General features: G+C 49.0%; 1 protein-coding gene across 1 annotated transcript; it reads right to left on the bottom strand.

Moving 5' to 3' along the window:
• Positions 1 to 1,196: 1,196 nt before the first annotated feature.
• Positions 1,197 to 27,769, bottom strand: MTARC1 (mitochondrial amidoxime reducing component 1). The gene is made up of 7 exons (XM_047841136.1): positions 27,351 to 27,769; positions 23,938 to 24,111; positions 18,170 to 18,332; positions 17,081 to 17,221; positions 12,775 to 12,836; positions 12,604 to 12,675; positions 1,197 to 5,549 (listed from the first exon to the last, which is right to left on the bottom strand). The coding sequence occupies exons 1-7, from the start codon at positions 27,635 to 27,637 to the stop codon at positions 5,423 to 5,425; spliced, it is 1,026 nt and encodes a 341-aa protein (XP_047697092.1). The 5' UTR covers positions 27,638 to 27,769; the 3' UTR covers positions 1,197 to 5,422.

Raw genomic sequence — 27,769 nt, 5'->3', positions numbered from 1 at the left:
ACTCTGGCCACAGAAGAATCTCCAAGAAACGATCATCATTCCTCCAATGTTATGGCATCCAGACGACAGGAATGGCTTGCAAATGAGTCATACAGGCTCAGATCCTCAGTAGCTATGTGAGCGCTGGACGATCAATTATTCATGTGTTTACAGAGAGCTTTCCCGGTTGATGTTAACCAGAGCTGCTTGCAAAGAAGAGTTCTCCAGCTGTCCTCGGCCATCCTGGGCCTCCAACTAACAAGCCGATTTAATTGCTGGGCAAGGTCATCTGGAAGGTGCCCCTCCCCTAGACCACAATCCCTTTGAGACTTTATTAGGTGTAAAAATAGTAATCAGAAATAATTATGGCAATACTTTCTTTACCTTACTCCCAGCAAATCCCAAAGACAGAGCTAGAAGTTAGCCTTAACTTAGGTCCCACTGAGCTCCGCCAATACCGGAATCTGGACTACGGAAGATACAGGTCAGGGATTGGTAGAAGGTACGGAGAAGGAAGGGAAGGGAGAGAATCAGGGTCTGTGGGCTTCGTGAGGGAAGTGGGAGGAAGTGCAGTCTAGAATGCCCTGTGAAGGTATGGGGGCCCGACTGACGACCACCAAGGGCGAATAGATTAGGTTGGTCAATATCCAAACGTGATTGAACTTGACCCACCCATCAAAATTGGCCTTGGAACAAGTTAAATCAGAAGGCACTTCTCAGCCCCTTTTGTTACTACAGCCTGTCCGGGAAGACTAATAATGTGATTAGGGCAACTCCTCTTTCTGAGCTCGGCCCAAGAGGATGGGACCAGATGGCCCCACCAGTCCCCTATCAGCTGTGTTTTGAGGGAGACCAGGATCATGGCCAAAGCTGTTGCCTGGGCCTCTTCCTCTGAAGACGCTGCAGTCAAAGCAGACAAAGGGATACCTCAGGCACATTTCTATTATCCCAATTCCAAGAGCATTTGTTGAATCCTTCAACCAGATTCTTCCCCTTGCTTGAAACTGGGCAAATTCAGGCACTATCAAAACTCACTTGTCCATTTCTAAGAAAGTGGTAGAACCAAACGGTGCTCTTACTGATATAAGATCACGGTGTAAAGGGGGGCGCCTGGGTGGCTCAGTCAGTGAAGCGTCTGACTTCGGATCAGGTCATGATCTCACGGTCTGCGAGTTCGAGCCCCACATCGGCCTCTGTGCTGGCAGCTCGGAGCCCGCAGCCTGCTTCAGAGTGTGTGTCTCCCTTTCTCTCTGCCCCTCCGTCACGCATGCTCTGTCTCTCTATCTCTCAAAAATCAGTAAACATCAAAAAAACTTTTTTTTAAAATCATGGTATAAAGTGAGTATATGTGTATGGTCAGGAGCAATAAGACCCTGGGGTAGTTCTGCTTAAAGCAGTAGGAGGTGGGGCGCCTGGGTGGCTCAGTCGGTTGAGCGTCCGACTTTGGCTCAGGTCAGGATCTCACAGTCCGTGAGTTCGAGCCCCACGTCGGGCTCTGTGCCGACAGCTCGGAGCCTGGAGTCTGCTTCCGAATCTGGGTCTCCCTCTCTCTCTGCCCCTCCCCCGCTCATGCCCTGTCTCCCTCTCTCTGTCAAAAATAAACATTTAAAAAATAATAATAATACAAATAAAGTAGGAGGAGGCAGCTCTAGCTGAGAGGTTGTGAGGGAAAGGTAAAGCTAACAGATGGAAAGATCGTGCCCCTCCCTGGTGCGGAGGGCATCCTGGAGCACTTGTGTGGTGTCGTAAGGCCAGGACTAGAGTCTGCGTCCGCCCCGCCAACCCTGATCCCCGCCATCCATCCATGAATGCAGGTTTGGAAAATGAGTCCAGAGGGAAGGAAGGCTTCTCCGCAAGGTCCGCCACAATAGCGAAGCTGGCCTAAGACGCTCTCTCCACACCTCCTTTCACCTTTAAGCCTCAGTCCCACCCTTCAGCCCCAGTCAGAGGGATGAGAAAAAAGACAAGAGGAAGCATCCCAAGGGAGGCCTCCTCCATGTGGCTGGGCCTTCTCGGGAGGGCACCATTCCTGCTAATCATGATTCCTTGCCCCTGGCTGGTGCTCCCTCTAGAGATCTAGAGGTCAGAGCAGATTTCTTGAGAGGGGGTCAGGTATAGAGTGTAGGGGAGGGCAGTGTCGAGCAGAATCCTTCATTTTAGGTCCCGCACGTCCCATGAGCTGCTGGGCCTGTGAAGAAAGCCCGAAGGGAGGTACGCGGGACTTCCCAGAGTCACCGGTCCAAGAAATGCCTTTTCAGGAGCGTCCCTGCAGGCAAACTTTCAGGGTTTCACGGACCAACAAGACCTAGGGCAGCGTCGTGTTCGGGGGTGGCACCAGCGCCCTGACTAGACCTACAGTCGCGGCCTGGTGTGAGAGCCTCTCCGGCACATCTGAGGGACTCTCCGCCGTCATGGGCCACTCCAACTTGTCACCCTATCAGAGTCCTGGGGTCGCGTGCCTGGTGCTCCAGCCTGCCATTACTGTGGGTCACAGCCTCACAGACGGCTTCCCAAAGTCACAAGCTGGGCCGGCCTCCGCACGGTCTCACCGAACTGGCCGCGATCCCTGAGCGCACCTCCTCACCCAGCCCCTGCATCCCTAAGGGCAGAAAGAGAGGAGGAGGGGATCTCTTGGTGCCGGACAACTGCGCGATTTCCAGCGTGCCTAGCCTGATTTCTGTCCGCCCTTGCGTGTACACGTCGCTGCTTCTGTCTCCTGGGCATGCAGCTCCCACTTTTTCTGTGGAACAACCATGAACGTGAGCCTTTGAGCAGCCTGCCCGGGGCCTCTCTCAAACTCTCCTTCTCAGCATCTCCAGCTCTTGGCTGCTAATTCTCTGCTGCGATGACAGCATAAATTGCCACCTAGAATGAAACACAACACCCAGCAGGAGTGGACGTTCTGGCCTGACCTCGAATGTCCATCGCCCACGGCGGTAAGACCGTTCTGAGGGTCTGTGACGGTCTCTAATCCTGATCCTATATTTCAAGTGGAATTGTGTGCAACTGGTCAGTATCCAACACAAACGAGGCATCAGCCCAGCCTTTGGCATGAACCAACTCATTAAATATAAAATCAACACAAGTAAATGGCTCTTAAATCTCACTGACACAAAGCTTGGCAGGTCCTCTGAGTTTCTAGGGGTCATTGGAACTTCTCTCTCCAGACAGGAATCTTCCTCCCACCCTGAGGGGCAGAAGGGGACCCCCGACAAACGATGGTGTCCGCACGCCCCCTCCATTCGAGGGCTGCTCTGCACCACAGACAACGACAGGGTCTGCAGGAAGCGTGGCCTTTGACACAGAATGGGTCGCTGGGGAAGTGGATGTTACTATTTACAAAGGGCTAGAAATTCAGGCGAAGGCATTCAGCTTGCCACCGATCACAAATCCCTAGGAACAGCTACCGAACCAACCTTGAGTTTGTCACTGGTGCGTAACTATTGGCTGTTCTCAGAGTCAATCTTCACATGGTTTCTGAACCCGGCTGCATTGCACCATGGGTTCCCAAGGTCCCATTCGTAACGTTACTTGCCGAACTCTTATTTTTGCCTCAGTCTACCTGTAGTTTCAGCACAAAGTGGATTTATAAGGGGAAGGTGATGGGCCAGGTGACCTGACCGATCGCTTTCGCTCTCTGCTTCGTGCCAAGGGTGCAGAAAACAAATTGCAGCGAATCACCAACCAGAAAACACACATAGATGCACCTGTTGACTTCCAAGGTTACCTCGGAGCTGGGCTAGATTCCAGCGATTACTAACCTCTTTTATAAAACCGACGTGGAGAACGCACAGCTTTTGGTGAAAAGCACGTTTGCTTGCCAGCCCATCGGAGATGGGTGTTCGCCTGGGGAAGCTGTGTGTGAGCAGCTCCATCTGTAAGAGACCCAGCTCTGGTTGGGCGGCACAATTACCGGCTTCGCCCACTCACATCAGTCAGGCTTCAAAGTCCGATTTTTTGTGCCAAGAAGTTAGTAAGACCTGAAGTGAGTTAGAGTAGCTTCCGTTTATTTACAGTTTGGGAACATTTTTTCACGATTTAGTCAGCTTCCTAAGGACAAAACAGCAGTGAAGGATATGGTTCCTCAGCTCTTAGAGCTAAATCATTAGAAAGTAGAAAGATTAGATAGCGGTTTTTAATGAACTGACATGATTTCCTCTTCTCCTTTGAAAGGTTTTCAGCGGCCCATTCCAAATCACAAAATCACGCTTCTTCTCATCCACGGACTCCAGAACTTTCTCACCCTGAATTTGAGGAGGAGGACCCAGCCATGAGTTGATGAGACCAGCAAGGATCCCAGGGGGCTTTGTGACAACAGAGCCACCCTCCTGAGAGCTTTTAGGAAATCAAATACTTACAGCTGAGAAGCAGAGAGTACCTGGAGGGTGTCCTCACTTCCTTAAAAAAAAAAAAAAAATCAGGGATAGAAAATTCAAACCCAATCACAGGTATTTTTTTTTTCAATCTTTTCCACAGCATGGGCTAAGCTATCATTCGCCACCACCAGGGGGCGACATCTTTCCGCTTCTTTTTGCTCATCCGCCAAGAGGGGCGCCACTATTTCACTGGGCAACATTTCACAGCGTCTCAGACAACAGCAAACCGGCGGTCTTCCCCTCTCTGGAGCTACCGCCCACTCTCCTATGTCGGGAAAAACGTTTGGATCACTAATGAGATGTACTTGACATTTGTCTCAAGACAAGGAAGTCTGTGTCTGTCTTGCTTTCCACGTGTTGCCTGTGGGCATCTGCCAGCAATAGCTGTTCTCAATGGTTGACTTTGCACCATGACATTTCTGCTGTTCTACAGCCCAGAGGCACTGCGTGCTATTGAAGGATCCATCCAATCCTGTGGACGTTGTCTGAGAAGTGCCAGTTCCATGATGATCTATAAGAGGTTGACATCTTAAGTGTTTCCTGAAGATCAGGGTCTTTATGCCTCCTCAAAACGTAGTCCAGGGCTTGGGGAGAAAAGGGATGTGACACTCCAGCCTTATCTGGGGAGCTATGTCATTTCCATTTCATTCTTCCAGAACATTCTTCACATTTCCCCACTCTTCCTCTTTCTCTTCTCTTTCCTCCGGAGTGGTAATGAGACGATGGAGGTTAGCCCTCTGGTTAGGTGAATGGAAAAGGGGAACAGATTCCACAATCACAGTTAAACAAGGGATTTTCGGTGTTCTGCCTTGTCATTTAAGTGCCTTGCAGATGTCCTACTAAGCTCTCAAGGACTTATTTCTTTGCCTTGTGCACTGGGACCCTGGGAAGGACTGAGGCACAAAGAAATCTAAAAGGCAAAAAAACCCAAACAAACAAACAAAAAAAAACCCCGGAAGTCACAGACCCAAAGAAAATGCTGAGGTATCAGTTCCACACGCGTGCTTCCCAGCGTCTCTGACGATATCTTTTTTCAAGGTATCTGATATTCCAGGACAGGATTCCTGTCACTGGCCCAGCAGGTACACAGGATCTCCCACTCTGACTGTCCCTGGGTTTTCCAGAACAAAATACTGCCCAAAGAGAGGCGATTTTCCGTATAGCTTTTGCTCAGAAGGGTCACACAGGCGATAACTGCAATGGGAAAAAGAGCATGGTGAGTCTTGGCCGAACGAAGCAAGAGCTCAAATGGCCTCTTGGTTCTTCTCAGCTGAAGTCAATGCCCACCCCCCACCCCCACCCTGTCCCCAACCCACAGCCACCGGGGGCCTGGCTCCAGACAGCACCAACCCCATCAAAGTCTGACAGGATGGTGCCTGCTGGAGTCGTGCGGGGAGCAGCCCACCCGGAGCACAAACCCTGAAAGGCACCCAGCCCCCCACATCTTTTCTCCATGGAATGTTCCCTCTGACGGCCTTACGAGATGAGGCACTCGGGACGTTCAGACACCCTTTACCAGCTTCCTTTGCCCCAGGCGGCTCTCCTCCCGGCTCCCCCGCGTCTGTCACTAGAACCACCCATCCTACCAGCCCCTGGGCGTGGAGCCCCGGGGTCATCTAGTCCACCTTGCCCCTCACTTTCCGCCGCTTGTCCCTAGCTGCCAAGTCCTGAGCTTCTTCCTGCGCCACGGCCTCGCCTTGGCTCACTGCTTCTCCGGCCTGCCCTCGGCATGCTCGGACCATTGTGACAACTTCCCAACCCATCTCTTTTCCTCGTTCTCCGACCGCCACCCCCCCCCCACCCCGGGCTTCCAATTCATGGTTGGGACAAAGGGGCTTCCAATTCATGGTTGGGACGAAGCTATGCCACTTCCTTCCTTTTGCTCTGGTCTTGTCGTTCCCAGGCCCAGAAACTGTCAATGGCTCCCCGGTGCCTAAAGATAGCATTCCAACTCTTCAGCGGGGCGTGCAAGGCTCTCTACCTGGCCCCAGCAGCTTCTCCAAGCCTGTCACCCCTCTGCCCTTTACATGAACCTGTGTAGCTCTCCAATGGACTACTAAATGTCCTTTTTTTTTTTTTAATGGAGGGGAGGGGCAGAGAGACAGAGGGAGAGAAAGACTCTTAAGCAGGGCCCATGCTCAGCACAGAGCCTGACTCAGGCGGCGGGGCGTGATCCCACGGCCCTGGGATCATGACCTGAGCCGAAATCAAGAGTCGGAGGCTTAACTGACTGAGCCACTCAGGTGTCCTTTCTCCATGTCTTTTTATCTTGCTTTGCATTTTACTGGCTCAGAGACTCCTGTGGGACACCACCCCTCGGCCACCTCCCCGTGAGTTATAATTCTACCTTTTCCTCAAGGCCTAACTCAAATGCCACATCTCCTAAGAAGGAAGCCCAGGATCCCCCAGCCGGGAGTATCTTTCCCACCCTTGATTTTCCCTGCCGGCTCCTGGAACATTCACATGCCTTGTCCTATAGTCAGGGCACACATCTATTTGTCTGCAAGATTGGTGGGGGGCGGGGTGGGGGGGAAGTCCCCGGAGAGCAGGGACTGTGGCGAACTCCCTTGTACTGCTCACAGGTCACCAGTGACCCACAATCATTTGTTGAATGGATGAATGTGTTGGTGAGCAAAACCCTCTAGTCGAATCAGTATGAACATCTTTGTCAGGCCGAAAACACGAGCAGCACAGGGGCAGATGTGTGGGAATAACTTGGCGAGATTCTCCCCCTACCCCCCTGAACCGGGAGAAAGTTTTCCTCCAGTTTCGCACTTAAGCTAACTCCAATTTTACATCACCTTTTTTTTTTTTTTTAATTTTTTTTTCAACGTTTTTTTTATTTATTTCTGGGACAGAGAGAGACAGAGCATGAACGGGGGAGGGGCAGAGAGAGAGGGAGACACAGAATCGGAAACAGGTTCCAGGCTCCGAGCCATCAGCCCAGAGCCCGACGCGGGGCTCGAACTCACGGACCGTGAGGTCGTGACCTGGCTGAAGTCGGACGCTTAACCGACTGCGCCACCCAGGCGCCCCTACATCACCTTTTTATTTTAAACATTTTTTTAGAGAGAGGGAGAGAGGGAGGACGGATGGGAGCAGGGGAGAGGGGCAGAGAGAGAGAGAGAGAGAGAAGCTCAAGCAGGCTCCCCACTCAGTGCAGAGCCCGATGTGGGGCTCGATCCCACCACCCTGGGATCATGACCTGAGTCGAAATCGAGAGTCGGGTGCTCAACAATCGACTGAGCCACCCAGGCGCTCCAAAACATTTTGATAGAAAACATTAATTTTGGGGCGCCTGGGTGGCGCAGTCGGTTAAGCGTCCGACTTCAGCCAGGTCACGATCTCGCGGTCCGTGAGTTCGAGCCCCGAGTCAGGCTCTGGGCTGATGGCTCGGAGCCTGGAGCCTGTTTCCGATTCTGTGTCTCCCTCTCTCTCTGCCCCTCCCCCGTTCATGCTCTGTCTCTCTCTGTCCCAAAAATAAATAAAAACGTTGAAAAAAAATTTAAAAAAAAAAAAAAAGAAAGAAAACATTAATTTTATTCTACAGTGCTTTAAAAAGAAAAGAAAAAAAAAACGTTTGTGGCAACCGGGTCCTAATTTCGTTCATCGGATCAGAGGGGGCAGATGAGCCACTGGAGAGGATCAAATCCAGAGGCCCCTCGCCAGGCTGCAGGCACCTTGCCTGACCAGCTCACTGCCAAGGGCGCCTGAGAACCGAGGTCTGGCCCCTCCACCCACGGTCACTAGGCTTCCTACCCAAGATGCGACTGATCCTTGGTCATCTATATTCCTTGCGAGTGTGGACACAGGCCTGGAAAAACTGAGTGGGTTGCTATTAAGTCTTCTACACAAAGGTTTGGCCATTCATGGGTTTCACCTGCATTCTCCCAACAATCACTCATACACTCACTCCCCCCACCAGGTAACTTAGAGTGCAGGGCCCCTTGCAGCCCGGCCCCTCAAACAGCGCAAAACGGGGCAAGAAAGTTGGTTTGTACAAGCGCAGGTTTGGTCACCTGGTTCGCAGGAGGCCGTCCATTTCGGTGCCTGGGAATCGAAACAGGAAGCGCTGTGGCAGCGGTCGAGCCCTCCAGGGCTCCCCTACAACCCTCCCCCACTCTTGTCCCACCTTCAGGTCCCTTTAACACGGTCCCCCCCCCCCCCCCCCCGCAGGGACGCGGGGACACCCCATAAACGAGTTCATCGGCGACCCCTTGTGGGCATGAGTGGGTACTGCAAGCGGTCTGCAAATTCATGTGCACACCGAGCTTTGTTCAACAGACGGCAGAGTGCTGTATCTTGTGGGGATCGCCTACGATTTTTCTTCCCCGCATATGTACTTTTTGGTGGGGATTAATAAATTACAAACGCATTTAAAGGTTCCTTTCTTAATGCATTTTCCTTTTTTAGTGAGTAGGGAACCTACAACTTCTCTAAAGAGCAGGAGGTCCAAGCCCCTGTGTTTAACTTCAACAGAGGTCTCCAAACTGCAAGGGTAAGTGTGACTGGAAACGCTGCCACCTGTAAAGTACGTGCACCGGTGCCGGCTGCTGCCCATTATCACTCTGCCCGGTCTGCTCGTTTACTGGTCAATGCCCAGGCCGTGGCTATAAGCATGGTCTCTGGTCACCTCCGGGTCCCCACCTTGGGGCACAGGCCACTTCTGATACCTCACAATCCACTACCTCAATGGCCAAGGTAAGAATTAAACAGCAATGGGGGGCACCTGGGGGGCTCGGTCGGTCAAGTCTCCCGACTTCAGCTCAGGTCATGATCTCATGGTTCCTGAGTTCGAGCCCCACGTCAGGCTCTGGGCTGACAGCTCAGAGCCTGGAGCCTGCTTCGGATTCTGTGTCTCCCTCTCTCTCTCTGCCCCTCCCCCACTCACGCGCGCGCTCTCTCTCTCTCTCTCTCTCTCTCAAAATATAAATAAATGTTTAAAGAAATCTTTTTTTTTAAAGAAAAGAATAGTTCCATCTCCGTATTTTCCCACCTCCCCTCCTCCTCTGTGCCGCCCGCTCTGAACTTTTCGCAGGCAAGGGCTCCCCTGGGTTTGGCCCACGGATGGTCCGCAGCACCTGACCTATTTCTTCTCTCGTTGCTCTGCCACCTGTATTCTGCCAGCGGGCGCCAGGCCTGCGCGGGTGAGGCTGGCAGACAGGTCTCCCCGCTGGGGACCAGCAGTCACCACACCCCGGGGCACCTGAGGACACGGCAAAACGCAAAGCAGTCTGGCGTCGGAGCGACCTGCCCGAGAGCGGGGAAGGTGTTCTGGACGCTACTGTTTGCTTTGCTTCGCTTCCCGTGATTTACGTCCCAAGGCCGGGCCTCTCTCTTCCAGATTTATGGCCACCTGTCCCGGGGAGAGCATAAATTACTACCTCTATGGCAGCTCCAATCCCTGTCAGAGACAGGGAAAGACACCTAGGTGGGCTGCTCCCTCTCCGGGGGGATTAGGAGCCATGGGGGGGTTGGGGGGTGCTGGGCTGCAGAAAGCCTGCAGACCATTGGGAGAACTGTGCTTGTTCCCGTGACCCCCGCCTGCTTGTCCTCACTCCGTGTGGGGGTCAATTATCCTCCTTCTCTAAACACAGATTCCCGATGCAGGAGGCTGTTCCCACCAACAGAGACACTTCCTAAATCCAGAGGGAGGGGGTGACAGACACCAAGTCACGTGATGGGGGGAGAGAGAGAGAACAGGACGCACAGAAAAAGGGTGAGAGTCAATTCCTACAATCGCTCAGCGGGTCTGCACACAGAATCATCCAGATCTGTCCTACCCGGTTTGTTTCAGAGGGAAGATCACCCATGGCCTGCACGAGAGGGGGACCGGCGGACGCTCGGGACAGCTGGCCGCAGAGCTGGGGGGACAGCTGGCCGCAGAGCTGGGTTCCCGGCTCCCCGGACAGGGCTCTTTCCCCGGCCACCTGCCCCTCTCCCGGCCGCTCCTTTACGGCCACAGGAAGTGGGAAGACCAAGTTCTGCTTTGTTCTGCCGCTGAATGAGTGAGTGCGTTTGGAGGCATAGCTGGTCTGTCGTTGCTGCTTCTCAAAACCCCACCCCCCTTACTAATATTCCAACACACATAGTATTTATTATTACAGCTCCCAAACATGCACACAAGTTAAAAGAATTTTATAGCGAACACCCACTTACTCATCACCTGGACACTACATGTAACACTTTACTGTATTTCCTTCATCACATTTTATCCATCCCTCAATTCATTATATGTACATTTTTGCATTTGCAAATAATTCACGGACATCAGTGGACTTCACCTCTACACAGTTCAGCTGGCATATCATGTCCTAGAGTTAAATTTTTCGTTACCTTTTCTGGGGTGGGGGGGAAATGTACATGCAGTGAAATATACAAATCTCAAGTATGCTATGATATTATGTTCTTCTTTAAAGTTTATTTTATTTTTGAGAGAGAGAGAGAGACAGCACACAAGTGGGAGAGGGGCAGAGAGAGAGAATCCCAAGCAGACTCCGTGCTCACAGTCCAGAGCCCCCCACGGGGCTCGATCTCACGAACCCTGAGACCATTACCTGAGCCAAAATCAAGAGCTGGACGCTAACCAACTGAGCCACTCAGATGCCTCTATCATATTAAGTTCTTAATATTAGGTAATAAATATTAAGTTAAAGTGAGAAAGTTAATTAATGTTGTTTTGAGCATTGAGGAATCCACAGTGCCCCTCAAAATGATGAGAGCTGCCTTGGGCTGTCTGTACCTCTTTTGGAATGTTCCTGCAACTCTACACCCAGCAGTGGGAATCCAGGTGAAAAGCAGCCATTTGCTATTCACTTCAAGAATACCTCTCCCGGGGCGCCTGGGTGGCTCAGCATCCGACTTCGGCTCAGGTCATGTCGTGGTTTGTGAGTTCAAGCCCCGCGTCGGGCACTGTGCTGACAGCTCAGAGCCTGGAGCCTGCTTCAGACTCTGTGTCTCCCTCTCTCTCTGCCCTTCCCCCACTCACACTCTGTGTCCCTCTCCCTCAAAAATAAACATTTAAAAAGAATTTTAAAGACTGCATATAAAAATATTTTTTTCTCATAATTCCATTACCACAAGAGCACCTCCATTCATGTTTTTGTTTATAAATTTCTAGTCCTGGGGGCGCCTGGGTAGCTCGCTTGGTTGAGTGTCCAACTCTCAATGTCAACTCAGGTCACGATCCCAGGGTCATGGGATTAAGCCCCATGTCAGGCTCCAGGTTAAGCATGGAGCCTGCTTGGAATTCTCTCTCTCTCTCTCTCTCTCTCTCTCTCCCCCTCCCTCTGCCCCTCTCCCCCACTCACTCTCTGTCTCTCTAAAGGAAACAAAAAACAAAACAAAACCTTCCAGCCCTTTATTTACTCATGTGCCTTTATATATTTTAAAAAGTAAAATCAAATAAAAAAAGAAAAATACATGCTATTTCGTTATCAGCTTTTAAAACTCAGTGTTCTTTTAACTATCTTTCGATGCCATTTAAATTTATCTCTGTAACTGTATCTTTCACTTAAAATGTTTTATTATGAATACTTTAAAGTTAACATAAAAGTAGAAATGCTGATGGGGCACCTGGGTGGCTCAGTTGGTTGAGCGTCTGGCTTTGGCCCTGGTCATGATCTCACGGTTCGTGAGTTCAAGCCTCACATCATGCTCACTGCTGTCAGCCCAGAGCCTGCTTCAAATCTTCTGTTCCCCTCTCTCTGCCCTTCCCCCCACTCTGTGTGTGTGTGTGTGTGTGTCTCAAAAATAAATACACGTTAAAAAAAAAAAAGTAGAAATGCTGCCATGAATGCCCATATAATTATCACCCAGATTCTATTTATCAAAGTTTTGACACAATTTTCCATGTGACATTTTGTGTGTGTGTGTGTGCTGTAGTAATATACAGCACATCCCAGACATCATGTCATTTCCCCTAATTACTTCAACACCCTTCTCCAAAATATACATATCTATCTTATATCACAGTGCCATTATCACACCTAATAAACATTTGGTATCATCAAATACTCAGTTCCAAATTCGCCAAAATATCTAAACAGTGCACTTCTTAAATCGGTTCCTTTGAATCATGAATTCTGAATGAGAAATATAGTTATTTATGCAAGGAGACATTCTGGGAACCATGGCACCCAGGAATATCTCCCCAATTACCCAGTCACTAGGACCCCCCTCGGCTTCAAGACTGTGTGTTCGTGCTATTTTCACTGCTTCCCAGAGACATTAAGGTGCCTGCTCCTACCTCTTCAGGGTCTCCAGCGGCTCCTTCCTGCTCATGACGCCAGTGTCTGGGTCCACCGTGGTTAAAACGCACCTGGACACACACACACACACAGCATCATACAAGGGACAAAGCAGGCTGACCTCGGCCCTCCCACCGTCTCCACTCCGGGGGTGGAAGGAAGTGCCTTACCTGGAACAAGCCGTTACTCTTTTCAGTATGACGTCACCAATAAGAAGCTCATCCCAAGAATCCTGCGGGGACAAAGCACGAAATTCATAGGGGCACTTCCGAGCCTTAGCTGTGACACATCTGTGTAGGGACTTCGCATGAGCTGACACCTAATGAAGCCATTTATACCATAGATGGGAGACTTTTACACCAGCCCCGAGAAGCCACACACCCTCCTGTCCTCTCTCTGCCTACGACAGTTCGTGCCCTTATAGTGAAATGCTCCCCCTGCTCTCACTGATAAAACTGCAGTTGAAATTCAACTCCCTGAGCGCCTGGGTGACTCAGCCGGTTAAGCGTCCAACTGCAGCTCAGATCATGATCTCGTGGTTCATGAGTTCAAGCCCCGCATCGGGCTCTGTGCTGTCAGCACAGAGCCTGGAGCCTGCATCGGATTCTGTGTCTCCCTCTCTCTCTCTGCCCCCCTGCCACTTGTGCTCTCTCTAAAAAATAAATAAATACACTTAAAAAAAAAAAAAAGAAACTGACCTTCCTGACTGATCCCATTGGACTCAAGGAGGAGCGAATGGAGGGGTTGGGATTGACAGAGGGCGTGGGTGACAGAAAGGACATGGACAGGGGGTCACTCTAAACTATGCATGCCTCTGCTGGACCTAGATCCTTAGGGCACTGATACGTTCACCTTGTATCATCTCCCTTTGCAGATACGAACAAATCAAGAGTACCCCCACACCCTTATGCACTCCACCGCAGGGAGCTTCTCAGGCATTTGCCCACAGCCTGGGTCACTGGTGCCTACTTTTCAGGACAAATAAAATCAGTGGACTAGCACCCCCTCGAATCCAGCAGGGGAGACAGGGCATACACACAAGAAAAGTTAATGATCAATATATTTTTGAGGGTTCCAGAAAATTCGAGAGAAAGCAAAAATTGGAGAGAAACCCACGCTGTGCGTGGGTTTAACTACACAGGCAAGAATTGACCTGGAGGTTTTAGAAGAACAAGCCCTCAGGCTGCTCTGGTCAGGGGAGGTTTTAAGGAAAAGATAGGATTTGAATGGAACCTTCCAGAACAGAGACTTTGGAAGGCACAAAAGAAGGGTGAGGAGACTGGGGAAGTAATTAGAAGGAAGACACTGAAGAGACATAGAACATCTAATCATAGTCTTGAACTTCTTACCCTGGGAGAGAAGTGCCAGCTGCCTCAGGGCTGAAGACAAAAATTCATGAGCTAAAACCAACCTGCCCTGTCTGGTGTGATCACAAGCCAGAGACCTGGAGACTCAGAAATTTAACTCTCGGAGTGTATATCATTCTTGCTATATGTATTGCAGCTGGTTTTTTAATGTTCTTATTTATTTTTGAGAGAGAGAGAGAGGGGGGGGGAGGGGCAGAGAGAGAGGGGGAGGTATTGCAGCTTTTAAGCATTAAATGGGTCTCTTAACCTCTTAACCGCAGGTCCACAAAAGCTGGGCCCCTGGGGTTAGAGAAGCCCCAGCCTGTTCTGTGTGTGTTTGTCCACCAGGGGGCACCATGGTCATAAAAAAACATAAAAGATCCAAGAGAAGAGAAATGTGGGCTCTGTTAGGAAATTAATTAATTACTAATTAATTTATGTGCACTAGAAACTGTTGGGGATCGAGTCACAGATAAATAAGGTAAAAAATTCCATAATAAGGAAAGCCAGAGATGTAAGCGGGTCCAAGCCCTGAGCCCTGTGATACTCGGGCCTTGAGCAGACCCCTAGCGGCCCTGTCCTCTCCCAATCCGTCGGTGCTAACAACATCCTTGTGGTCACCTAACACCCTGCATTCACCACCTTCGTTGCCTGTCTTGCTGGCCTGTTCACAATCTGATCGCCTTAGGAGAAACAACCATGTTTCTTCAATCCTGTTTTCCACAGTGCAGGGGACCCAGTGGGACTAACTCATCATGCAATGAGCGACATAGTAGTCAGTTAAGTGTCCAACTCTTGGTTTCAGTTCAGGTCATGATCTCATGGTTTCGTGAGTTCGAGCCCTGCATGGGGCACCACCCTGACAGCGTGGAGCCTGTTTGGGACTCTCTGTCTTCCTCTCTCTCTGCCCCTCTCCCACTCGGCTGTCTCGGTCTCTCTCAACATAGATAAATAAACTTAAAAAAAAAAGAGCGACATGTTATTATAAAATGAGGTCAGCCACAGTGTTGTATTAACATCCAATTTAAAATGGGAAATGTTCCCAGCTAGGAAACACTCAGAGTTACAAAGAAATGAAGGCCTCTAAAACAAAATTCAGTTCAAACAGATGTAAATCTGAGGTCCTACTCTGAGAGAGCTGTCTCCACTCATTTTATCCACATCTGACCATCTCAGAACTTTGGGGCAGGAAACGTCACCAACATGACCCAGGGCACAAGGATCGCAAAGGGGAAGGAAGCTTAAAGTTGGTCACGGTTGGGGGAATGCCTCAGTCCGGCTCCTTCACTCTGATTATAGGAAAGAGACCATCCCCCACCTCTCTATGACACTTTCTAAGAGCTTTTCCGCAGATTGGTATAGACCTTGATTCTTACAGCTGCCATCAGGGGAGCTGAAATCATCTGCATTTTACAACTGCAAGAAGCAAAGGCCTTGAGGGGTTCAAGGACTTGTCCAGGGTCAAACAGCCACTTATTGAAGCAGGTGGATTCAAACCCAGGTGTCCCAACCTCACGTATGCCCCTTAGAATGCTCAGAGTTCCTTTGGCACAAGGTACTGTCTGGGTGCAAGACCCAGCTCCTCCACTTTGTGTCACGGGATAGCCTCAGGCGAGCCAGGTCACCTCCCCAGGCCTCTCCCTTCCTCCTTATAAAAAGGGAATAATGACCTTCGCCTCCCCAGGCTGCAAAGCACAGTGTGAGCATTAGGTGGAAGCCACCACCCTTTTCCTTTTTCTGAGAAGGAAAACCCTCAGGAGAAACTGCTTTCCTGGCCTCAACTGGTACAAGACAAATATCAGTGAGACGATCAAAAGCAACCAACACTGATTTTCCCCTCTTGTCTGAGTCCAGCTGAACTGTGCTGGATGTGAACAAGGGCAGATGAGCTCCCTTGTCACAGTGGAACGTGGAGGGACAGCCCAGGGCAGGCTCTCGGGGACAGCGCACGTTTCCCGCCTTATACTAGAAGCTGACCTGCCATCTTTGGAAAGCGTGGCATGTTTAGAGCGTTTTACGTAAAACATCAGAAGTGGATTTGGAGGTACTTTTACTGCCCGTCACTGACTGATACTGCATTTATACTTTTTACGAGTCACCTTAGCCAACCTGACCCTTTGACAAACCCGTAAGGTAATCCTAGGCAGAAAGGATCACTCCATTCTCCAGGCAGGTACACAAGCCTACACAGAGTCATGCAGAGGCCAGCAAGGAAGCTGGAGGCGGACCTCAGAGCCTCGGGTTTGAGTGTGGGCTTCAGTTTCCTAGATTGCTTCTTTCAGCACACCTAGCTCCCTCCTCACAGTAAGACGGAAAGGCAGAATCCGTCTCCCTGAGTATAAGGGATTAAGACTCAGTCACTTGGATTCAGTTCTTCCCCTGCCCTTTACCTCCACTTTCCATCTACAAACACCCACCACCAGAACTCTGGAATTCCCATCTGAGAGCTGGTGCCTCTGTCAAGTACCCACATCTGGATGGTTGCCACTCACCAAGCCTCTAGGCCACCGACCTCTGCCTTCGTGGTCAACGAGGGAAAGAACCAATGAAATATCCAAAGACAATGACAAAGGTAAATCTGCTGCCAGAATCATGTGACACCGTGGAAGCCCTTCATGCTAAGCCACAGTGCAGGCATCTGAGGGCAGATTGAGGGTGGCACTGGAAGAATTTTATAGGCCATCCAGCTGGGGAACCCCACCCCCGATGCTGCAGCAGCCATACTGTAAATGCCTACCTTTCCCCAGGGACCATCAGTTGAACAGGAAAGCTAACTTCAACAAGACATGAGTATACCCTGCCTTTGTTCCATGGCCCACACACATCACGTATTTTATGCTACGTAAATTCGGCTCAAAAACCAATCTACCTACTGGGAATTATGCTGAGAAGTCTCAGACCCTGAACTGCTCCCTGTACACCAGCACCTCCACTTCATCTATATCTGTGTCCTCCGTGCTGATGTCTGAACTAATCAGGTGCTCAAGAACTCGAAAAACTGAATGGACCAGCATACCACCAATAACGCATGAATCCTTTGGAATAATCTAAAGCAACATCAAAGAATTTCATACCTTAAAAAAAAAAAAAGTTAAATCCAAGGAAAGGGCAAAGGAAAACAACCTGTTACCTCTGCATAGACACCACACCCTGAAATGACGATATTGGGCCTGAAGTTAGCCACTTTAACTTTCTTCTCCAGCCTGGAGTTGAGATCTGCCAAAGATGCCTCAGAGAGAATCAAGAACGGGCTGGCATCTGAGTACGCAATCTGGGAAGGAAACAGAAGTGGTTAGAACGTGGCACACAGAGGTCATATGTGGTTAGTTCCTGGAACCCTCCCCTCCCCAGTTCCCAGGGGAACACACACACACACACACACACACACACACACACACACAGTATTTCTAAGTATTTCTTTAGTTCTTTATATAGAAAAGACACAGTGGTTCAGAAGTCTTAAAGAGCCTTGCAGATAATAGGAATTACATGATGGAATGAAAAAAAAAACGTGGCCTTGGGATCCTAAAGCTGCCACTGGCCAAGTCCCCTAGAGGAAGTCACTCCACCTTCTTAAGCTTCAACTTCTCCAGTGCTCATGACCTCATTATGGATGATAAAAATATTCCCTGATTCCACAGATACCTATTTTGATACCTCCTGCAAATCAACATCAAGTACTTTTACTGACCATATATGTAATTTTTTTTTAATGGCCGTAGAAATTGTGCTACCAACCCCTCCTTTTACCATGAATCCTTACATTCCTATAAGGGTCAACTTAGTCACTTTAAGTCTGTGGATCTCCATGCCCACACTCGTTTGCCCAACCGTGATCTGACCATTGCAATCACACCGTAAAAAGGTTGAGCTCCACATACAATTACAGAATAGAGTGGAAAAGTTTTGAAACCCTGTTGGCACTGGAAGGCTTACATAAATAGGAAGGTAGATGGCCATCAGGAAAATGCAAGAGTCCCCCAAATCAAGAAACACAAAGGAAGTTCCCAAAGGAAGGGCTTTAATTTTGCCTGTTCCTTAGAATCCCCAGCTGCTGTTCAGGCCAAGCTTCTTGGGAGCCGCCTGGCAAAATGACAGAGCAGAGCTCAGCGACATGCTGCCCTGCCTGATGGGCTGCACATGACTGCTGTGCACTCCTGAGGAAGCCTGCCTTCCACAGGACACACCGAAGGCCAAAGCCAAGGAATGCTCCTCTGACCTGGTCTGTGGGCTGGAACACATCCATTATTTGGTGAGAATTTCTCGGTCGCATGTGAGGCTCATAGTGCACCAGGCGGTAGGGCTGTGTCTTCAGGAAGCTAGTAATCCACTGGGCCGCAGCCTCCCCGCAGTCCCTGCCCTCGATCTCCAGGCCGTGCACTCTGCAGGGAGCGGCAGGAGTAAAGATTGGTCATGGCTCTGAAAACATGGGACACCCTACCGTGTCCTATACATATCAAAAAGCTGTGATGTCTTGGGGCAGCTGGGTGGCTCAGTCAGTTGAGCATCCGACTCTTGATTTCAGCTCAGGTCATGATGCTAAGGTGGTGGGATCAAGTTCCATGTCGGACTCCATGCTGAGAATGCAGCCTGCTTAAGATTCTCTCTCTCTCTGTCTCTCTCTCTCTCCCTCTGCCCTTCACCTACTCATGCTCTCTCTCTCTCTCAAATTAAAAATTTAAAAGAAAGAAGAAGAAGGAGGAGAAGAAGAAGAAGAAGAAGAAGGAGAAGGAGAAGGAGAAGAAAGAAAAGCTGTGATGTCACTGTGATTCTTTAATTATCAGAAAACATGATTTTAGCCTGGTCCTGCCTCTGAACCACTGTGTAAACACAAATGAAGTCACAGTTTCCAGCCTTGCTTTATCCAGGTTTACAATAGAATGATACATGCCTGTGCCTCCCTATCTGGAAGGAATGCACGGGAGAATAAAATCAGATCGGATGTTTGAAAAGATACTGAGTTCTCCAGAGGAAAACAAATGCATCAGTATCAGTAAACTCAAAATTACTACAAAATCTGGTTCACGCAGCTGGAGAGCAGCCAGAAGTCTTTATTAATAGGGTCCGGCTATATTTTACCAGTATGATGATAATACAACTAGACTCAGCAATGTATGTGAAAATGTTCTATGAAATCTAAAACAGTATAGATAATACTCATAATCTAATTTGGGAGCACCTTGGGTGACTCAGTCAGTTAAGCACCTTGGTTTCAGCTTGAGTCATGATCTCACAGTTCAGGGGATCAGGCCCTGCGTGGGGCTCTGTGCTGATAGCGTGGAGCCTGCTTGGGATTCTCCCTCTCCCTCTGTCTCTGCCCCATCCCTACTTGCAGGCTCTCTCTCTCTGTCTCTCTTAAAATAAATACGCTTAAAAATAATAAAATCAAATTAATTAATTTAATTAAACTAAAAAGATAAAATTTGCATCAAAACATGTCCCATTATAAAACAATATCAGGGGGCACCTGGGTGGCTCAGCCGGTTGGGCGTCCGACTTCAGCTCAGGTCGTGATCTCAGTTTGTGGGTTTGAGCCCATGTCGGACTCTGTGCTGACAGCCCAGAGCCCGGAGCCTGCTTTGGATTCCGCGTCTCCCTCTCTCTCTGCCCCTCCCCTGCTCTCACTCTGTCTCTCAAAAATAAATAAACATTTAAAAAAAATTTTTTTTAATAATAACAATAATAGGGACCCCTGGGGCGGCTCAGTCGGTTAGGCATCCAACTTTAGCTCAGGTCGTGATCTCACAGTTCGTGGGTTCGAGCCCCGAGTCGGGCTCTCTCTATGCTGACAGCTCAGAGCCTGGGGCCCACTTCAGATTTTGTGTCTCCCTCTCTGTCTGCCCCTCCCCTACTTGCATTCTGTCTCTCTCTGTCTCTCAAAAATAAATTAACTTAAATAAATACATAAATATAATAATAATAATCTGATTTGATTGCTACTAATAAGCATAGGATTTGAAGTCTTCCCCGCTCTCCCTGATACACAGCATGCAGGACAGTATGGGGGTTATACGTATCTCACAGCTGCAGAGAGGAAAGAAACACTTCGGATAGGCCAGTGCTTCTCAAGTGTAGGACCACTGCTACTGTGGGTATTCGAGACAATGGTAGTACTTGGGTACAACAGGAAAGAATGGTGAACTGCACAGAGAGAAAGTAATTCTACTCAGTTTCATGCTAGGAAGTCCCGAATGTCCAGCAACATGTGATAATAATCTCTTTCTAAAAAGGAAAAACAGACCTCAGGTCCAGAAACCTCTACGGGCAATAATTTCTAGCTAGAATTAGGTAACATTCCATTTGTAGCATATTTATTATTTCAGTGAACTCCTCCACCTGCAAAGTTGTCTAGGTATCCCTATACGGTTCCCTTTTTAAATAAATGCATTTAACGTTTGTTTGTTTTTAAGCTGAATCAATTGGAAGGAAAACATTACGTAAATACAGTTGACCCTTGAACAACATGGAGGTTAGAGGTGCCAACCCCCCACGCAGTCAAAAATCCACCTAGAACTGATGACTCCTCCAAAATATAACTATGCAGAGCCAACTGTTGACTAGAAGTTCCACAGTAACATAAACAGTTGATGGACACATATTTGTGTGCTCTATGTCTTACATACCATATTCCTTCAATACAGTAAACTAGAGAAAAGAAAATGTTACTAAGAAAATCTTAAAGAGGAAATGCATTTACAGTGCTGTACTGTATGTATTGAAAACAATCTGCATGTAAGTGGACGTGCAGAGTTCAAACCTGTATTGTTCAAGGTTCAACCATGAGAGAGGTGGTCTGTGACCAGCATGAATCACAGTTGTGTTGTGCAAATGCCTGACGTTTGAGAAAGAGGAGTCAGGTAGACCTACTTGGGTGTGAATCCTGTTCCCACAAATGACAAGCCCAGTGACCTTGGAGGATATTTCTTACTGTGCCTTAGTTTCTTCATCTATAAAATGGGGATATGGGAATGCAAGCTGGTGCAACCACTCTGGAAAACAGTACGGAGGTTCCTCAAAAAATATGGAGGTTCCGAAAAACAGAACTACCCTATAACCCAGCAATTGCACTACTAGGCATTTATCCAAGGGATACAGGTGTGCTGTTTTGAAGGGACACATGCACCCCCATGTTTATAGCAGCACTATCAACAATAGCCAAAGTATGGAAAGAGCCCAAATGTCCATCGACGGATGAATGGATAAAGGAGATGTGGTATATATATGCAATGGAGTATTACTCGGCAATCAAAAAGAATGAAATCTTGCCATTTGCAACTACATGGATGGAACTGGAGGGTGAAATTATGCTAAGTGAAATTAGTCAGAGAAAGACAAAAATCATATGACTTCACTCATATGAGGACTTTAAGGGACAAAACAGAGGAACATAAGGGAAGGGAAACAAAAATAATATAAAAACAGGGAGGGGGAAAAACATCAGAGACTCAAATATAGAGAACAAACAGAGGGTTACTGGAGGGGTGGTGGGAGGGGGGTGGGCTACATGGGGAAGGGGCACTAAGGCAGCTACTCCTGAAATCATTGTTGCACTAGATGCTAACTCATTTGGATGTAAATTTTAAAAAATAAAAAATAAAATTAAAAAATAATAAAAATAAAACAAAAACAAAAACAAAAACAATAGTAACATGGGGATAAAATCACAACCTTCTTCTGAGGGTCAGGGATAATCTATACAAATAGATACCAATCCCCCAAAACAATTCTCAGGTTTCAGGTGTGCTCAGTAGATGGTAGTAATCACTCTGGTTTTGTTTTATTGTTTTGTTTTGTCCAGTTATTTCAGGTTAGCTTTCTTCATTGCAGTCTCTTACGATCCTTCGTATTTCTGTGGTGTCAGTTGTAATGTCTCCTCTTTCATTTCTGATATCATCTGAGTCTGCTCTCATTTTAAAATGTTAAAATGCATATTAGGGGCGCCTGGGTGGCTCAGTCGGTCAAGCGGCCGACTTCGGCTCAGGTCATGATCTTACAGTCCGTGAGTTTGAGCCCCGCGTCGGGCTCTGTGCTGACAGCTCAGAGCCTGGAGCCTGTTTCAGATTCTGTGTCTCCCTCTCTCTCTGACCCTCCCCCTTTCATGCTCTGTCTCCCTCTGTCTCAAAAATAAATAAATGTTAAAAATTTTTTTTAAATAAAAAATTTAAAAAATGCATATTAGGACACCCTCAGAATGAAACAGTATGCTAACATGAAAACTGTTATTTTGAAGATTTTTAATAATATGAAAAGGTACTCAACATATCAACTTAAGAATATGACATTAATCGTGTATTTTTATATTTTTATATTATTTTTACATTGTTTCTTTCCAAGTATGAGCTACAAAGACAGAAAGAAAACATCGGAATATTATTTATAGTTACCTCACAGGTTTTTGTTGTCTCCTGTTTTTTTAGTTTAGCATTTTGCAATTTTTCAACAATGAATATGTATTATGTTTATAATGAAAAAATCATCAAAATTAAAATAAGAACGTATCAGGTCTAAAACTCTAAGACAGTGTCGAAACTATACTCGTATTGCATCTTATAAACTTCTTGGGGTCTTCAGATACTTTTCAGCTAACTCGGATCTATATTTTTTTGCTGTGAGGTTACTTTCTATGATAGGCTTGGACTACATAAAAACAAAATGCATTCACAATGCATTTTATTTTATTTTATTTTATTTTAATTTTTTTCAACGTTTATTTATTTTTGGGACAGAGAGAGACAGAGCATGAACGGGGGAGGGACAGAGAGAGGGAGACACAGAATCGGAAGCAGGCTCCAGGCTCTGAGCCATGAGCCCAGAACCCGATGCGGGGCTCGAACTCACGGACCATGAGATCGTGACCTGAGCTGAAGTCAGACGCTCAACCGACTGAGCCACCCAGGTGCCCCACAATGCATTTTAATTCAACATGCAGAAACTGTGACAAGAGTAGAATTAGACCCAATTCGAATTTTCCCATAATGGGACAAAAAGTCAACTCTAGACATGAGCTCTCAGAAGCGAAGCTAGTTTTCCTACACTAATCACTTCCTGGCAGTCCTTCTAATGTTGGGGAACGAGCCTCTGTACAGAGCGACCTCCTGGCTGAGTCTGTGCCCTCACTACATGCAGACCCCTGGGCATGTGTGGCTCAGATCACTCTTCTGGACGTAGGTGTCTTCTCTGTCTAGAACTTCTTTCATTAGTACCAAATGTCATAGTTCACAAAAACATTTGCGACTTCTTTCCTAGGTGTGGAAGATTCCCAGTCTTTCCAGGCAAAATAGGGCAAGTCCTACGGTAATGGTAGATCTAATCTCACCTCTTCCAGGACATTTTCCACTGTCACTCCCACCCCATTTTTGTCCTTTATCCTTATTTCTCTCTCGCTGACATGTGAATACTCTTTTTTCCCATGGTTTTCTACATAGGACTTCTACATAGGACTTCTCTGTCTCTCAGCCCCACACTAACACACATTTCTGAAGCTGCTTCCTTTTATTTTTAAGTTTATTTACTTATTTTGAGAGAGAGGGAGAGTGGGAGAGAGTGCATGTGCACCCACAAGCAGGGGAGAGGCAGAGAGGGAGAGAGAGAGAGAGGGAGAGAGAGAGAGAATCCCAAGCAGGCTCTGTGCTAAGCAGCTGTGCTAAGCAGATGTGGGGCTCGATCTCAAGAACCGTGAGACCACAACCTGAGCCAAAATCAAGAGTCAGATGCTTAACAGACTGAGCTACCCAGCTGCCCCTTTTCCTTCTTTCCTTCTTTCTTCCTTCCTTCCTTCCTTCCTTCCTTTTTTTTTGAAGCTGCTTTCTTGTTCCTCTTTGCTTTACATCATCATGATGTTGAGGACTTGGCCCTACATACAGTATGTTCTCAATCAATGGTTAATTATCACCAGTGTCTTTTTTTCAGGACTCCTCCTAGTTCACGCTCCCTCAAAACTGCGTGAATAAACACTCACGCAAGGAGTACGACATACCTTTCCCTTACCTGCACTTGTACACGGCATTTGTGGCAGGTGTCTTGATGGGCAACAGCAGGTCCTTCGTGTAGGCTGCACTGAGGGTCAGGGCATCGCCCTCACAAGTCAGGGAAATCAGGACCAGACGGGGTTCCTGCCGAGCAGTGACCATGTTCCCCTTCTCGTTGACCACAAGCCAAAACCTGCCATGTTCAAAACCCAAGAGATGCGTGGCCCACTGTGAAAGGCATCCAGTCACTGCGGGAGCTCCGGTCATGCACAGTCCTCTTTCATTTCCTCCCCGTAAGCCTGGTGTGTGTGAGTGTGTGTGTGTGTGTGTGTGTGCGCGCGCGTGCGTGTCTGTCTGTCTGTCTGTCCTAAACATCAACTCAACAGCACAGCAAGGCTGAGTCTGTCCCTTTATTTCAAAGGGTTTGGTAACCACTCAAGCATCCAATGTGTATAATCTCTGCAGAACCTGCGGAGCTCCTTGATGGCACGGAAATCAAAGACGTTATCATACTTTCATCTCAACTGCGAGAAGGTCTGACCACTTGCGTTAAACGTGCCCCGAGAGACGACAGGAAACGATTTCCCAGAAAGACTTGAAGGGCACACGGAAGGAAGCACAATAACGAGATTGTGGCTCTATTGTTCTCAGAGCGTGGACTTCCACAGAGAAGCATACGAGGCCACTTCTACCTTGCCAAATCCACCCCCGCCTTTTAAAACATCAATGTTTCAATATTCGGGGCTGTGGATGCTGCAATTTGCTCAAAGGTCTATTGTCACCATGGACGATATTTCTTCTAACCCAATACTCCTGACCTAGAGGTACTTCCAAGAAAAAAGAGATACATGGAGAGATCAGAGCAACAGAAAACTGTCTAGGGGTGCGGGGCGGGGCGGTGGGGGGAGCCATTCGTACGGGTTATTTCTCAGCTGCCAAGGAAGCTGAATATATTGACATTTTGATCATTTCTCACTGGGTCGAGTGACTACAGTTATAGAAGTGAGCTCGAGCTCTTGGAATCCAAAGACATAAGATTAAAAGAGGGCAAATACGTTAAGGCGTTAAAGCTCCTGTGCGCCACCCCCAGTGGGTCATCGTGGTTGAGATGTTTCAGCTACACGAGAAAAATAAGGTTAATGGAAGCCCTTCCCTGAACCGCCTGCCTATCGGCCCTCATCCTGGACCCAGTCAGAGCTCTGCCCTGCCCCAGATCCTTGCTCCCAGCACATGAATAGTCTTCTTCGTGTAATAATTCTCCCAGGTGATGATGGCGGTCTGATCTTTCTAAACTACAAATCTAGAAAATTCCGCCCCTCCCCCCCCCCATGAAAAATCCCTCCATGGTTCCTGCTTTCAGGATAAAACCCTAAATCTTCAGCAAGGCAGGCAAGGCCCTTCATAACCAGCTGCTCACCAGCCATTCACAACCCCCTGCGCCCTCACGCAGGCCAGCTTTTTAAATGTTTTTAATTGTGGTAAAATATACGCAACATTAAATGTCTGGCATGCTCCTGTGTATATCCAAAAGGATTGAAAACAGGGCAGATACGCATACCGTGATGTTCACAGAAGCAATGTTCACAACGCCGAAAGATGGAGGAAACAACCCAAGTGTCCATCAACAGAAAACAGATTTGTTTTTTTAAATGTGTTCTTAACTATCTTAGGTGCACAATTCTATGACCCTGGGCACCTTCACAATGTTATGCAACCATCACCACTATCTATTTCCAAAACTTTGTCTTCACCCCAAATAGAAACTTTGAACCCATTAAGCAATAACTCCCCCTTCTCTCTCCTCTCCCCTGGCCCCCTGGGAAACTTCAATCCACATCCTGTCTCTATGAATTTGCCTACTGTAGATATTTCATATCATTAGAATCATATAATATTCGCCCTTTTGTGTCTGGCTTATTTCACCTAACATAATGCTTGTAAGATCTATGCTGCAGTGTGGATCAGAACTTCGTTCCTTTTTGTGGCTAAACACTATTCCCGGGTGCGTCTATACCACATGTTGTTTATCCAGTCATCTGTTGATGGATATGTGGGTTGATTTCACCCTTGGGCTACTGTGGGTGATGCTGCAGTGAACGCTGGTGTACTTGTATCTCCGTTTTCAGTCCCTTTCGGTCATTCCCTCAGAGGGCACTAGCCTTTCCCCCAGTATACCTTGCCCCCAAGTCCGGGGTTTTTACCCTCCTGGCCACCCCAGAGAGTTTCTGGGGCTCCTTCTCTGTGCTCCCTGGCACTGGTCACACGGAGTCCGCTATGCCCCTCACTTCTCCTTCAGGCTTGCTGGTACCATGATGACAAAAATAGCGCCTGCCACAAATGCCAGCTCTTGTAATTATTTATTATCGTATGAGCTCAGTAAATACTCTCAATCGGTACAGTACAACACCCTTTGCCTCCGGGGCCTACAAAACAAATTCAATACATTGGACCGTCTTTCGGAGTTGGTGACCTCTGTACAAACCATGAAATATCTAGGATTCTCGCCTTGCTTCCAGAAGCAAAGATGCAGAGCTCACCACTCACGTATGTCGTGAATGGCCCTCCGCCTCTCTGCTGCAAGGCGGGGGGAGGGGCGGGGGCGGGCCACAGCCGTCCCCCCTGCCCAGGTCTGGGTTACTTGCAGGAGCTGAGGGCTCGTCTGGAAGGAAAGAGCTTGATGCGCAGCCTTAGTGAGGCCCCGGGCTGGCCTGACGCCAGACCCGGAAGAGAACAAAGCCGCTCGCTCCGGGCCGTTGCAACCTTCGCTGAACCCCAGGAATGCACGCAGATCGTGACTACCCTGATAGGCCATTAATAAAACGACTCTTCACAAAGCACCCACGTGCTAAACAAAACAAGAGTCCTGGCTCCCCCGCTGGGTGGCGCGGAACCCCAGTTCCTTTGTTCATAAAAAGAGTGCTTGCGCGCATTAGGGAAACAGAGGCAATAGCACTTCTCCGGCCGCAAGAAGCTTAAGCTTCAACAGCTGTCCTTAGGGGCGCTCCACCTGGGTGCGCCCTTTGAGGGCTGCGCTCCGCCGCCCCAATTTTCCCCCAAGTTCTCCAGAGAGAGTTTAATGAAACTAATGTGGCGGGGACCAATCCCTGGAAGCTCGCCGCCTCTGCTAGATGGGGTTGAAGAAGTTGGCGGGCACGCGACAGACACCTGGGCGCCCCGACCACTGCTCGGCAGGAGCGCAGACGTGAAAGCGCCCGTGGGAGGTGGAAATGCAGCCGTCTCGGGGAAGCGGGTCGGGGCACTTAGGCCCTGGGTCTCGGGCCTCTGGGGTCAGCTGTTGGGACGTGGTTGCCCCTCGTTCTCTTTGTCCTTGCCCCATTGAAAGGGAAGGAAGGACCTGCTGGCGGACTCTGCAGACCGCCCCCGCCCCCGCCCGAAGCCCTCCCCGCGGATCCCCGCCCGGCTCGGCCCTACCTGTCCCGCAGGTGGCCGCAGCGCAGCCCCAGGGCCGTGCACTCCGCCGCGCTCACCGCCACCCCCTTGCAGGACTTGACCGGGTAGATCCAGAGCTGCGCCACCGTGCCCACCTGCTGCAGCCGCCGGCGCCGCCTGGACCGCGCGCGGCGCCAGGCGACGGTCCCCAGCGCCACGGCGGCCAGTCCCAGCGCGGTCACCGCGAGCCAGCCGGGCCGGGGCTGCGCGGGGAGGCGCGACGCGGGGAGGCCGAGGCGGCCCAGGGCCGACGAGCCGGCGGCGCCCATGGCGGAGCGGGCGCGGGCGGCGACAGCTCCTGCGGGCCCTCCGCGGACGCCCAGCCGCCACCGGTCCAGAGAGCGGTCGCCGCCTGGTGCGGCCCTTGGCCCGGAGCCCAAAGGAAGGGCCGCTCCCGAACC

Source organism: Prionailurus viverrinus, chromosome F1, assembly GCF_022837055.1.
Source record: "Prionailurus viverrinus isolate Anna chromosome F1, UM_Priviv_1.0, whole genome shotgun sequence".
NCBI classification, from domain to species: Eukaryota; Metazoa; Chordata; class Mammalia; order Carnivora; family Felidae; genus Prionailurus; species Prionailurus viverrinus.
The sequence above is the reverse complement of the archived record's forward strand: the minus strand, read 5'-3'. Positions and strand labels throughout refer to the sequence as shown.